This window comes from Triticum dicoccoides, chromosome 3B, assembly GCF_002162155.2.
Source record: "Triticum dicoccoides isolate Atlit2015 ecotype Zavitan chromosome 3B, WEW_v2.0, whole genome shotgun sequence".
NCBI lineage: Eukaryota > Viridiplantae > Streptophyta > Magnoliopsida > Poales > Poaceae > Triticum > Triticum dicoccoides.
In genome coordinates, this window is record NC_041385.1 from 778,641,579 (window position 1) to 778,652,814 (window position 11,236).

An 11,236-nucleotide genomic window follows, 5' to 3' on the forward strand; every position below is an offset into this window, starting at 1 on the left:
GACCGAAACCCTAACACCCGTGGCCTCACACCCCACTTCCCCCACCCACGATCCCCTTCTCCTCCCTCCCATCGATCTAGATCGGGGCGCCTTGCCCCTGCGCCCATCTCCGGCACCCTGTCGTTCCTGTCACCCGTCTCCAACCATCGCCGCCTGAGGCCCCGACGACGGCGCCACTCTCCCCGTCGTCTCGCCTCGCTGGACGCCCCCACCGCCTCGACGCCGCGCCCCTGCCTCGGGTCGTCGTCCACCCGTCGCATCGCCGGCGCCGCCCGACCCGCACCACCTCGCCCGCGTCGTGCTCGCCTCCCCGATGCCGACTCGTCGTCGCCCGACAGCTCTGGCCTTCCCCGAGCACACCCATGCACCTCTACAGGTCCGGTGAGTACCTCCCCGTCCGACCCCATCTTCCCTTCTCTACGGTCACCGTGCTCCCGCTCACGCGCCGCTAGCTCGACGTTGACCGCGCCTCGCAGGGCTGTGCGCCACCCCCGCCCTGCCTTGCCCAGTCCACCCCCTGGACGTGGCCTGCGCGCGCGCCCGCACGTGCTTGGCTGTGCCCTACACCGCTCGCCGCAGCCCTGTCGAACCCGTGGCGTCGCCGCTGACGGCCATCGTCGTTGTGGCCTTCTCCGGCACCCCCAGGGCCCAACTGCACCACCAGTGGATGCGGCCGAGCCACACCTACTCGTAGATGTGCTTGACTTGCCGAACCATCGCCTAATGCTCCTCCACCGTGCCTGGACGTCACCGGTGGTTACCTCCGGCCAGCTGACGTGTCCGGTTAATTAGGGGCACTAATTACCCTATTAGTTGCCCCTTTCACTATGACATGTGGGCCCCAACTAATTAGGAATAACTAAACAACTCTTTGAATAAAACCCGAGTCCCCGTGTACTATTTAAAAGAACAAGTTTTAGTTAAACTAACGGCCTACGACAGTCAGGGCCCACCCCCTGGAACGATATAAAAAGAAAGAAAGAAAAGGAATTAAAAAAGGAATTACTAATAATAATTGTAATTAATTAATTAAAGAATTAACTAATCATAATTAGATTGATCTAATCACTAATTAACCTAATTAATTGTTAGTTTATTAATCAATCAATGACATGCGGGACCCCCACGTCAGTTTGACCAGTCAACACCTCTGTTGACTGCTGATGTCATGCTGACATCATGCTGAAGCAGTAATGCGAATTTCGAATTAACTTAGTAATAATAATTTAGAAAATGATTTAAAACTTTAAAAATTAATATAAAATAATCTATAACTCGGATGAAAATACTTTGTACATGAAAGTTGCTCAGAACGATGAGACAAATCCGGATACGTAGCCCATTCATCCGCCACACATCCCTAGCATAGCAAACATGCAACTTTCCCCCTCCGGTTCATCTATCCGAAAATGCGGAACACCGGGGATACTTTCCTGGATGTTTTCCCCCCTTTGTCGGTATCACCTTCTACCGCGTTAGGGCATACCTAGCACCGCATTTTGCCTCCTTATGTTTTGTGATGTTTTGTTTGCTCTGTATTTACTGTTTCTTCCCCCTTTCCTTCTCTGGTAGACTACGAGACCGACGCTGCTGCTGCCCAGTTCGACTACGTAGTTGATGACCCTCCTTGCCAGAGCAATCAGGCAAGCCCCCCCTTGATCACCAGATATCGCCTATTCTTCCCTCTACTGCTTGCATTAGACTAGTGTAGCATGATACTATTTCGATTAATCCTATTCTGTTGCATAGCCTGTCATTGTTGCTACATCTGTTGATACCTTACATGCAATCCTAAATGCTTAGTATAGGATGCTAGTTTACCATCAGTGGCCCTACATTCTTGTTAGTCTGCCATGCTATACTATCAGGCCATGATCACTCGAGAGGTGATCACGGGTATATACTATACATATATACATACTTTACAGATGGTGACTAAAGTCGGGTTGGCTCGTTGAGTACCAGCAAGTGATTCCGATGTGGGGGCTGAAAGGACAGGTGGCTCCACCCGGTAGAGGTGGGCCTGGGTGCCCAATGGCCCCCGACTGTTACTATGTGGCAGAGCGACAGAGCAGGTTGAGACCACCTAGGAGAGAGGTGGGCCTGGCCCTGGTCGGCATTCGCGGTTACTTCAAAATAACACGCTTACCGAGATCTTGGTATTTGATCTGAGTCTGGCCACTGGCCTATACGCACTAACCAACTACGCGGGAAAGATATGGGCACTCGACGTTGTGGTATCAGCCGAAGCCTTCGTGACGTCAGCGACTGAGCGGGGCGCGCCGGGTTGGAGTGGGTAACGCAACTTCCTTTGTAATGGAGGTTGTTAGGTCTGCTCACCGGCCGCGTATGCAACGTGCAGGTGTGCAATGAGCGATGGGCCCAGACCCCTGCGCGCATAGGATTTAGACCGGCGTGCTGACCTCTCTGTTGTGCCTAGGTGGGGCTGCGACGTGTTGATCTTCCGAGGCCGAGCATGACCCAGGAAAGTGTGTCCGGCAAAATGGGATCGAGCGTGTTGGGTTATGTGGTGCACCCCTGCAGGGAAGTTTATCTATTCGAATAGCCGTGTCCCTTGATAAAAGGACGACCCGAAGTTGTACCTTGACCTTATGACAACTAGAACCGGATACTTAATAAAACACACCCAGACAAGTTCCAGAGACAACCCGGTGATCGCTTTTCCATAGGGCGATGAGGGGAGGATCGCCGGGTAGGATTATGCTATGCGATGCTACTTGGAGGACTTCACTCTACTCTCTTCTACATGATGCAAGACGGAGGCTGCCAGAAGCGTAGTCTTCGATAGGACTAGCTATCCCCCTCTTATTTTGGCATTCTGCAGTTCAGTCCACCGATATTACCTCTTTACACATATACCCATGCATATGTAGTGTAGATCCTTGCTTGCGAGTACTTTGGATGAGTACTCACGGGTGCTTTTCTTCCCCTTTTCCCCCTTTCCTTTCTTCCTGGTTGTCGCAACCAGATGCTGGAGCCCAGGAGCCAGACGCCACCGTCAACAACGACTCCTACTACACTGGAGGTGCCTACTACTACGTGCAGGCCGCTGACGACGACCAGGAGTAGTTTAGGAGGATCCCAGGCAGGAGGCCTGCGCCTCTTTCGATCTGTATCCCAGTTTGTGCTAGCCATCTTATGGCAGCTTGTTTAACTTATGTCTGTACTCAGATATTGTTGCTTCCGCTGACTCATCTATGATCGAGCTCTTGTATTCGAGCCCTCGAGGCCCCTGGCTTGTAATATGATGCTTGTATGACTTATTTTATTTTTAGAGTTGTGTTGTGATATCTTCCCGTGAGTCCCTGATCTTGATTGTACACGTTTGCGTGTATGATTAGTGTACGATTGAATCGGGGGCGTCACAAGTAAGGATGATAAGAACTTGGAGCAGGCCCTTGATCGGGTCAGGGAAGACACAAAGGACGGGGTGGTCGTGGAAGAGGTTCTAATGGAAGGGGGACTCAGGATGGAAGAGGAGAATGTCCTGATGGCAACGCTCAAGTCTATGAGGAGGATCCAACACTATGGAAGTAGATTCAGAGGCAAATAGGGAATGCACTCGAGAACAAAAGGAACTGCAAAAAACCGTTGGGAACACTTTGACCGTGTCACCAGCTATAACTAACCACTCGCTGGGTACCATCGTTTCATTGCTACCCCCACCGCAAGTCCCCCCTCCCCTCGAGCCCAAGTTCTAAGCTTGATACTAAGAGTTCAAAGACGAACTATGGAACAGAGAATCCACCCCAATGAAGAGTGTAACTGCAAACAAGACCCTAGAAGCGAAAACAGCGTCCTCCAAATCGGAGGGTCACCAGGCGCAATGAGTACCTTATGTTGGAACTGATGCTGTGTGGGCAATGCCACAAAAGTTCACGAAGAAGTTTTCCCCTACCATTCTCTGTATAGTTGAACACTCAAATCAACATAGTAAGGGTAGAAGAACTTGCAGGAACTCTAGATTTTGATAAAAGTTTTTCTAACCATAGCCAAGGCAGAAGCGGAGGAATATGAATTTTCAATAACAATGCAATAAAGATCGAGATTTTGGGGTATTCTGATTATCATGATGATTGTTCTGTACTTGATCCGGGTAAGGAGATGTGGAGGTTAACTTGTGTTTACGGAGAAGCACAAACTCATTTGAGGTACTGAACTTGGAACATCTTAAAAACATAAGCACTTACAACACTCTCCTCTGGTTATGTATTGGTGATTTCAAAGAAATTCTTTTTCCCGATGAACATGAAGGTATAGGACAACTCAACAATGCACAAATAGAAGGGTTTTGTGAAGCTGTTGATGTTTGCTTATTGATGGACATTGGGTACAGTGGCCAGTTTTGGGCTTTTCAAAAGAAGGTGATGGGAGTTACTTTCACTCAAGTTTAACTCGAGTAGGCTTTGGGATCAGCAAAATGGATGGCTCAGTTACCTATGGCGAGTATCACTCATCTCACTGCGGCTTCTTTGGACCACTATCCGATACTTCTTGATCTCAACGAGGCTGTGAGTCCGAGCAGAAGAAAGTGCACCTTCAGGTATGAAACAATGTGGGAAATGACAAGGTTTGGCAAGAAACAATTACAACTAGGTGGAGCATTGTGAATTTTGGTACACGCATGGACAATATTGATGGCTCGAAAATTTACGAGTATTTGCAAAGGATTTTTACTTAGTTTTCGCCGAACTCATACCGCTTCTCGATTATTTCTAATGATAATGTTTCAAAAGAGAAGAAAATCCGTTTTCCCATTGTTTGGTAGGAAATATTGTGTATGGAATGAAACCAAGGAGAATCGCAGCAAATCAAGTCAAATGGAGCAACTCTCATGTTGAAGGCCAAGCCATCTGGCAAGCCAGAGCAAAAGGCCGCCTACCATGCGATCACGCCCGCTCGCATGGATGGTCGTATGAGACGCAAGTAGCTCCACCACGTCTATACAAGACACTTTCGTGAAGGAAGATAGGAGAGGAGAGAACCCTAGCCGCCACCACTACCAGAACAGAGAGAGAAGAGATCCGAAGAGCCTCCAGGGATCTTCGTAGTTTTGGCCCTTTCGCCGGCATCATCATTTCACCCTTCACTATTGTAAGAGGAATTCCAGGTTGTAAGATCGAGTTGTAAACTCTATTCATACACTCATCCGGAGGTTCAAAACTATTTTGATTGTTCATTTCATTGTCGATCTTCCTTGTGACATTGATATGGTTTCTGCTGATTTATTGTCCAAGATGATTGGTTATTGTCTTATGATGTGTAGTAATTTCCCTCTAGGTGTGCTAGATGTGGCGAGTATTACCCTTTCATCTCCATCGTCATTTCACCCTTCACTATTGTCAAAAAGAATAAATTAGTGGGCATTGGTATTATCCTTTAAAAATAGAGGAAATAAAAAATAAAACAACACAGCGACAAAATTTGCACAGACTATTCACAAAAAATGATTTTTTAAAAATTGCAAGAATAAACATAGAATAGCTGAATTTTCGCAAAAATAATTTCTAACAAAGAATGAATTAGTGGCTCTGGTTTTACTCTTGAAGAAGAAAGAAAATGAAATAATAACTAAAAATTCAAAATAAGGAACAGTGGAAATAGTATTACCCTTTAAAGAAGAAAGATAACGAAAAACTTTTACACAACTTCTCTATAAAATTGCACTTTTTATAATATGCAAACAGTAATCACATAATAGTGTAATTTTCGCACATATTGCGTGTATAAATTTATACTCACCCAGCATAAAAAAATACACACGAAAGAAAAGAAAACCCAACTAACAAAGAAAAATAGCAAAGGAAAAAACACATTAAAACAGAAAAAAGGAACAACACAAGGCAGAAAAGAAACAAGCCCCGTACAACAATTTATTTTAAGATCACAAGCCCACAACATTTTTGTTTTTGAGAAAACACAAGCCCACAACAAAGAGCAGAAGAAATCATCTCTTCTTCCGATTCCAGGTTCTTCTATCACTTCCGGAGCGCACCGCCTCATGGAGATTAATCGGGCATGGCACCCAATCAATCAAAGATCAGATCAGTTCCTAGTTTAGATTAGTTTGATTTCTCAAAATTTCAAATTTCTAGTAGATCAAATCATATTAGATTGCTTTTCTTCTTCAGCCACAAATAAATCCCAGTATCTACATGATCCATCAAAATCCAGAGATAATCGAGTGATCTTCGGCACGGGCGCAACTCCGGCTGGCTTCAATCTAGGCGACATCCGGGCAGCATGAGACTCCATCAATGTCAATATCACGAGACTCCCAAGGAAGGACACGAAGCAAGCAGCAGCCTGGCATGCGTTCGAGCGCGTCGACACCTAGCAGGCGACAGAGTGCGATCCAATCTCTGTCAACACGTGCCGCCCTTCCACCCTTCTTCGACCTGCGAGAGCCGCGCGTCTCCACATCATCGTCAACTCGGCGTGCACGGCCCCGTCCCGGTACGGACGCACCATCCACTGATCCACTCCGCCATGCCTATACTACGACGCCTGCGACACCAGGATCTACACCGATCTGCAGCAATCCTGACGCGGCGACACAAAGCTGTACGACTACATGGCGCCCAAGAAAAAAAAACTTCATTTAGAACATCTGCGAGAAGCAATGTAACATGCACCATCCACGCGCCAGGCCGATGTGGAAAAAGATGCAATTCTTCATCGACTTATTCAGTGTGACACGGCATCAACACTTCGTCCACACGAGGGATGTCTTCAAACGACGCATCATCGTCGACATGTCGCTCCAACGCCATCGCCAACACACCATCGCCAAGGTCCACATTAATGTGGTCTTCATTAACAATCACATCAACACACTGCCGCCGCCTCTACAACATCGTCCACAAGGATGGACACCTGTCCTCTGATAGTACTACTGTAAGACGCACATGACACCGATTACGACATTGACCACGTTCGACAGTTAAGACTGCATCAACATATCGGCATCACTATTGTGAAAGCCACTACAACCACGCACACGGTCATGGTAAAACCATTGTGAGCTCGGTGGGCTTCCTCCAGTCTTGACAAAACCAGTATTCTCACCTACACCCGCGTCCTATGACATCTACAAGACACCCCGATGGTTCCTCTTAAGGTGCAAAACAACGGCTCCAATGATACCTGTGAACTTCACAAGGTGCAAAAGCCACAACTGCATCTCCGTCATACACATCGCATAATTTTTTGCGCCACCGGCATTGCACCTACACCGACTATGATGAGTATATCACTGACCACAACTATCTCGACCACGGCTACATCACGACCGGCTACCTCGACATCGACATCAAGATAATGTCTACAACAGTTCATTAGCAGCAACTCTAGTCAACAACATCCGCGTCATCACTAGCATCCACGCTACTCCCGCTGTGACTGCGGGAGGGAATAGAGAAGAAACAAGGAAGACACCAGAAGTGGACGCAGTCACCGCCCATCAGAGACGCGGTTGATGATGGTGCAACGGAGAAGACAACAGAAGCACAAGTCTTCAAATTCAGGCGTAATCGTCCGCTTCACTCCCGCTACGATTAAGAGGAAATGTTAGAATACATATTGGGTTTGAGTTAGAGATTAGGAGATAGAGATAGAATTAGTTTAAATATGACATGCCTTATCTTGTACTCCAAGTCTCTACCCCGCCATGTACTCCTATATATATCCCATACGAGGAACATAGCAATAAAACAACAAATATTAGCCACCCTACAATTTTTTTATAAATGTCCAACCGTCTCACATAATTCAAACTTTTGAATAAGTTAGATGGAGCATGAATTTAGTACGGTATGGGAGTGAAGAGGTCTTGAGTTCAAGACCTTGTCAATGAAATATTAAAAGAATGTGCGGCCTACATAAATCTCATGTCTAAGTCGTAAGTTTCAAAGGAGCATAGAGGTGAGAAGAACGTTGGAGTATAATGTCCAACACGCCTCCCTCGATCTACTCCCTCGTACTCTCCGGATCCTAAACCCCTTTTCTCCGCCTCGGACGGCTTCAAATTCTTCTGCAACCCCTCCACTTTCTCCATGCTAACCTAACCACATGCGAACACAAAGCTAGGAAATGTGTATTAGGGTCGTGTGCCCTAGCAATTAACACACAAGAGGGAAGAGGCTGATGGTAGAAGGTCTGGACGTGAAACTCCTCGCCGGCAGCACGTACGGACCCAAACGGGGACGATGGGTACAGCAGGTGTAAGCGGAGGAGGACATGGCTGGGCTGGTTGCGGTGTTGACGATGAGCCTGGCCTTGGTGAGACCGAAGCGCGGCCGAGAACGAGAAGAAACCCTAGATGGGAGTCGACCTCACCATCGCCTCACCGCCAATCAGGGAACCGTCACACATGGGACGGACGTGGGTACATTGTAATCCGATCAGCATCAACAGATCCGGTCACTGTTCATTCAATCAATTCTCGCTCAACAATGACGGAAGAGACAACAGATTCGGTCACTGTTCATTCAATCAATTCTCGCTTCAACAATGACGGAAGAGATGAGAGATGTGAAACGAGGCGGGCCATGCGCTGGTCCATCTCGCGGAGTAGCAACGTGCGCCGGTCGGTAGAGTTTACAGCCGAGGACTCACTCGCTTTGCTATCATCCCTCTTGACTTGGGTTGAAGCAAAACTGCAGAAATCGCATCCGCATCGCCGAAGCCAAGCCAAGCCAAGCATGGCCGCCTACGACCGCGCGGCCGAGCTCCGCGCGCTGGACGCGACCATGTCCGGCGTCCGCGGCCTCGTCGCCGCCGGCGCCACCCACGTCCCCCGCATCTTCCGCGCCCCGGACCACCACCACCACCACGAACCGTCCTCCCAAGAACCGTTGCCGCCGTCGGTCCCGGTGATCAATCTCGGCGGCGCGGACCGCGCTGCTGTGGTCGCGGCCGTGCGCCGTGCCGCCGCGGAGTGGGGCTTCTTCCAGGTGACGGGTCACGGCGTGCCTCCGGAGTCCATGGCCGCCGCGGTGGGGGCGGTGCGTGCCTTCCACGAGGCCGACGGCGGCGAGGGCAGCGAGAAGGCCAGGCTCTACTCCCGGGAGCCTGTCAAGGCGGTCAAGTACCAGTGCAACTTCGACCTCCACCAGTCGCCCGTGGCCAACTGGCGCGACACGCTCTACATCCGAATGGCCCCCGACCCACCCGACGTCGATGAGCTGCCGGAAACCTGCCGGTGAGCCTTCCTGCAAGTTTTACTGCATTTTTTTTTTACTTTCTGGCTGTAGAACATTGTCACAAGCTGGAGCTAGGCCGGGTGGGTTAGTTAATTGTGTGTGCTTGATGGTATCTGCAGCAAATCCCTGAGAATCGCATCATTTCTATTTGATTCTTATCAGTCTCTTAATTCTTACAAATATAAAAAAAGTCGAGGTTCACATACATGGTAGTAAGTAATAAGTACTCCCTCTATAAACTAATATAAGAGTGTTTAGATCACTAAACGCTCTTATATTAGTTTACGGAGGGAGTATAAATTTTTAGCATGTTTGTATGTCAATCTGCAAATTAAGAAGAATGGTGGAGTGATGGTAAGGTGCACAATCCTCTCTTCATATGTGCAAATGTTCTTCTCTTACGGTCAGTTGCTCTCTTTCTCTGTATCCTGAAAACTGAACCAATCTGCAGTTAGAAGTAAAGGTCTGAGTTTATTTATGGAATTACCTATGTACTTATTGTTAGTTTGAGCCATTTCTTGCTTGGTTATTGACAAGAGCTAAATGAAATCACTCTACATAGAAACCTTTTCTGTGAATTTTCAGGAAAGGTTACTTAAACCATCTGTTCCCAAAAAATAAACTCAGAGCTAACATGTTGATTTGCAGCAACACGATGTTTGAATACGCCAAACAAGTGATGAATTTGGGCAACACTTTGTTCGAGCTGCTTTCAGAAGCTCTTGGGCTTGATCCGAGCTATCTGACAGATATCGATTGCAACCAAGGACAAATCTTACTCTGCCACTACTTTCCTCCATGCCCCCAGCCTGAACTCGCCATCGGCACAAGCCGGCACTCCGACTCTACCTTTATGACAATACTTCTCCAAGACGAAATTGGCGGCCTCCAGATCCTCCATGAGGACCGATGGGTCGATGTTACGCCGACACCCGGAGCATTCATCGTCAATATCGGTGATCTCCTTCAGGTATATAAACTAAGACCATCCAATCCTCAATTATTTGTTCAACACCCTAGCATTGTGTTTGTTCATTCTGAAGTTCAGAACTGTATCTTTTTTCTTAAAAACTGTGCAGATGATCTCCAATGATGCGTTCATTAGCGTGGAGCATAGGGTGGTGGTGAAGAACATTGCACCGAGGGTCTCGATCGCGTGTTTTTTCAGTTCGCATTTCCACCCAGCCTCAACCAGGATGTACGGTCCGATCAAAGAGCTGTTGTCTGATGACAACCCGCCGTTGTACAGGGAGACCCTCGTCAGAGATTATGTCAAACATTACAACTCCATTGGGTTTGATGCAAAAAATGCTATGTCTGATTTCCGATTATGAATTATGAAGGAGAGCTTGCGTCCTGATAATACCCATGTATACGGGGTAATGCCTAGAACATAAATAATTGAGCAGTGTGTACTTCTAAGGAAGAGACTGCAAAATGACAATGCAATACCAGCATCTTGTATACAGGTTTAAGTGGCCAGGCATTGAGCCGGCAACTTTTTTTTGGAATAAATCATTTCGAAATTTGTGTGAAGAATAGCGAACCTTGTACTCTCTTGCATACATGAAAATGGATAAACATTTAAGGTTTATTAATCAGTAGAAATATTAATATACTTGTCAAGAACAAAATGGCCAGGCAAAATTTCGAGATTATTCTTCGAGCACCGCTTACTTGGGGCAATTCTTGGCGTCCCACTGCAAGTTCTCGTCAACAAAGGTTTGGGAGGCCCATGCCGAGCCGGAGTGCAGATTGTTGTCATGGCTCCTGCTACACAATAGACAATAGGATCCTAACTATGGATCGCCTGGCTCTGATGGCGTGGCCGACATGATTTGCCAACTTTTCTGTTGGAAACGATTGTTTTGGCAATGCTTCACGATGTATTGATCGGTGCAAAGCACACGTATATATGGAGTACAAAGTGGGCCACAACCTCAACTATACAAAGACTAGGAGGTGGGCCAGACTATACAATAGACATGTACAAACCATATATTCAACACCCC

At 47.5% G+C, this 11,236-nt stretch overlaps 1 protein-coding gene across 1 annotated transcript; it reads left to right on the forward strand.

Annotated features, from left to right (window-relative positions):
* Window positions 1-8,637: 8,637 nt before the first annotated feature.
* Window positions 8,638-10,717, forward strand: LOC119282200 (1-aminocyclopropane-1-carboxylate oxidase homolog 1-like). The gene is made up of 3 exons (XM_037562511.1): window positions 8,638-9,223; window positions 9,873-10,194; window positions 10,304-10,717. Exons 1-3 carry the CDS (start codon window positions 8,724-8,726, stop codon window positions 10,556-10,558), a joined length of 1,077 nt encoding a protein of 358 aa, XP_037418408.1. The 5' UTR covers window positions 8,638-8,723; the 3' UTR covers window positions 10,559-10,717.
* Window positions 10,718-11,236: the final 519 nt, after the last annotated feature.

Coding starts and splice junctions, on each gene's coding strand:
- LOC119282200 (XM_037562511.1), top strand. CDS start 8,724: ATGGCCGCCTACGACCGCGCGGCCGAGCTCCGCGCGCTGGACGCGACC. Junction 9,224..9,872: donor GAGCTGCCGGAAACCTGCCG/GTGAGCCTTCCT, acceptor GTTGATTTGCAG/CAACACGATGTTTGAATACG. Junction 10,195..10,303: donor ATATCGGTGATCTCCTTCAG/GTATATAAACTA, acceptor AAAACTGTGCAG/ATGATCTCCAATGATGCGTT.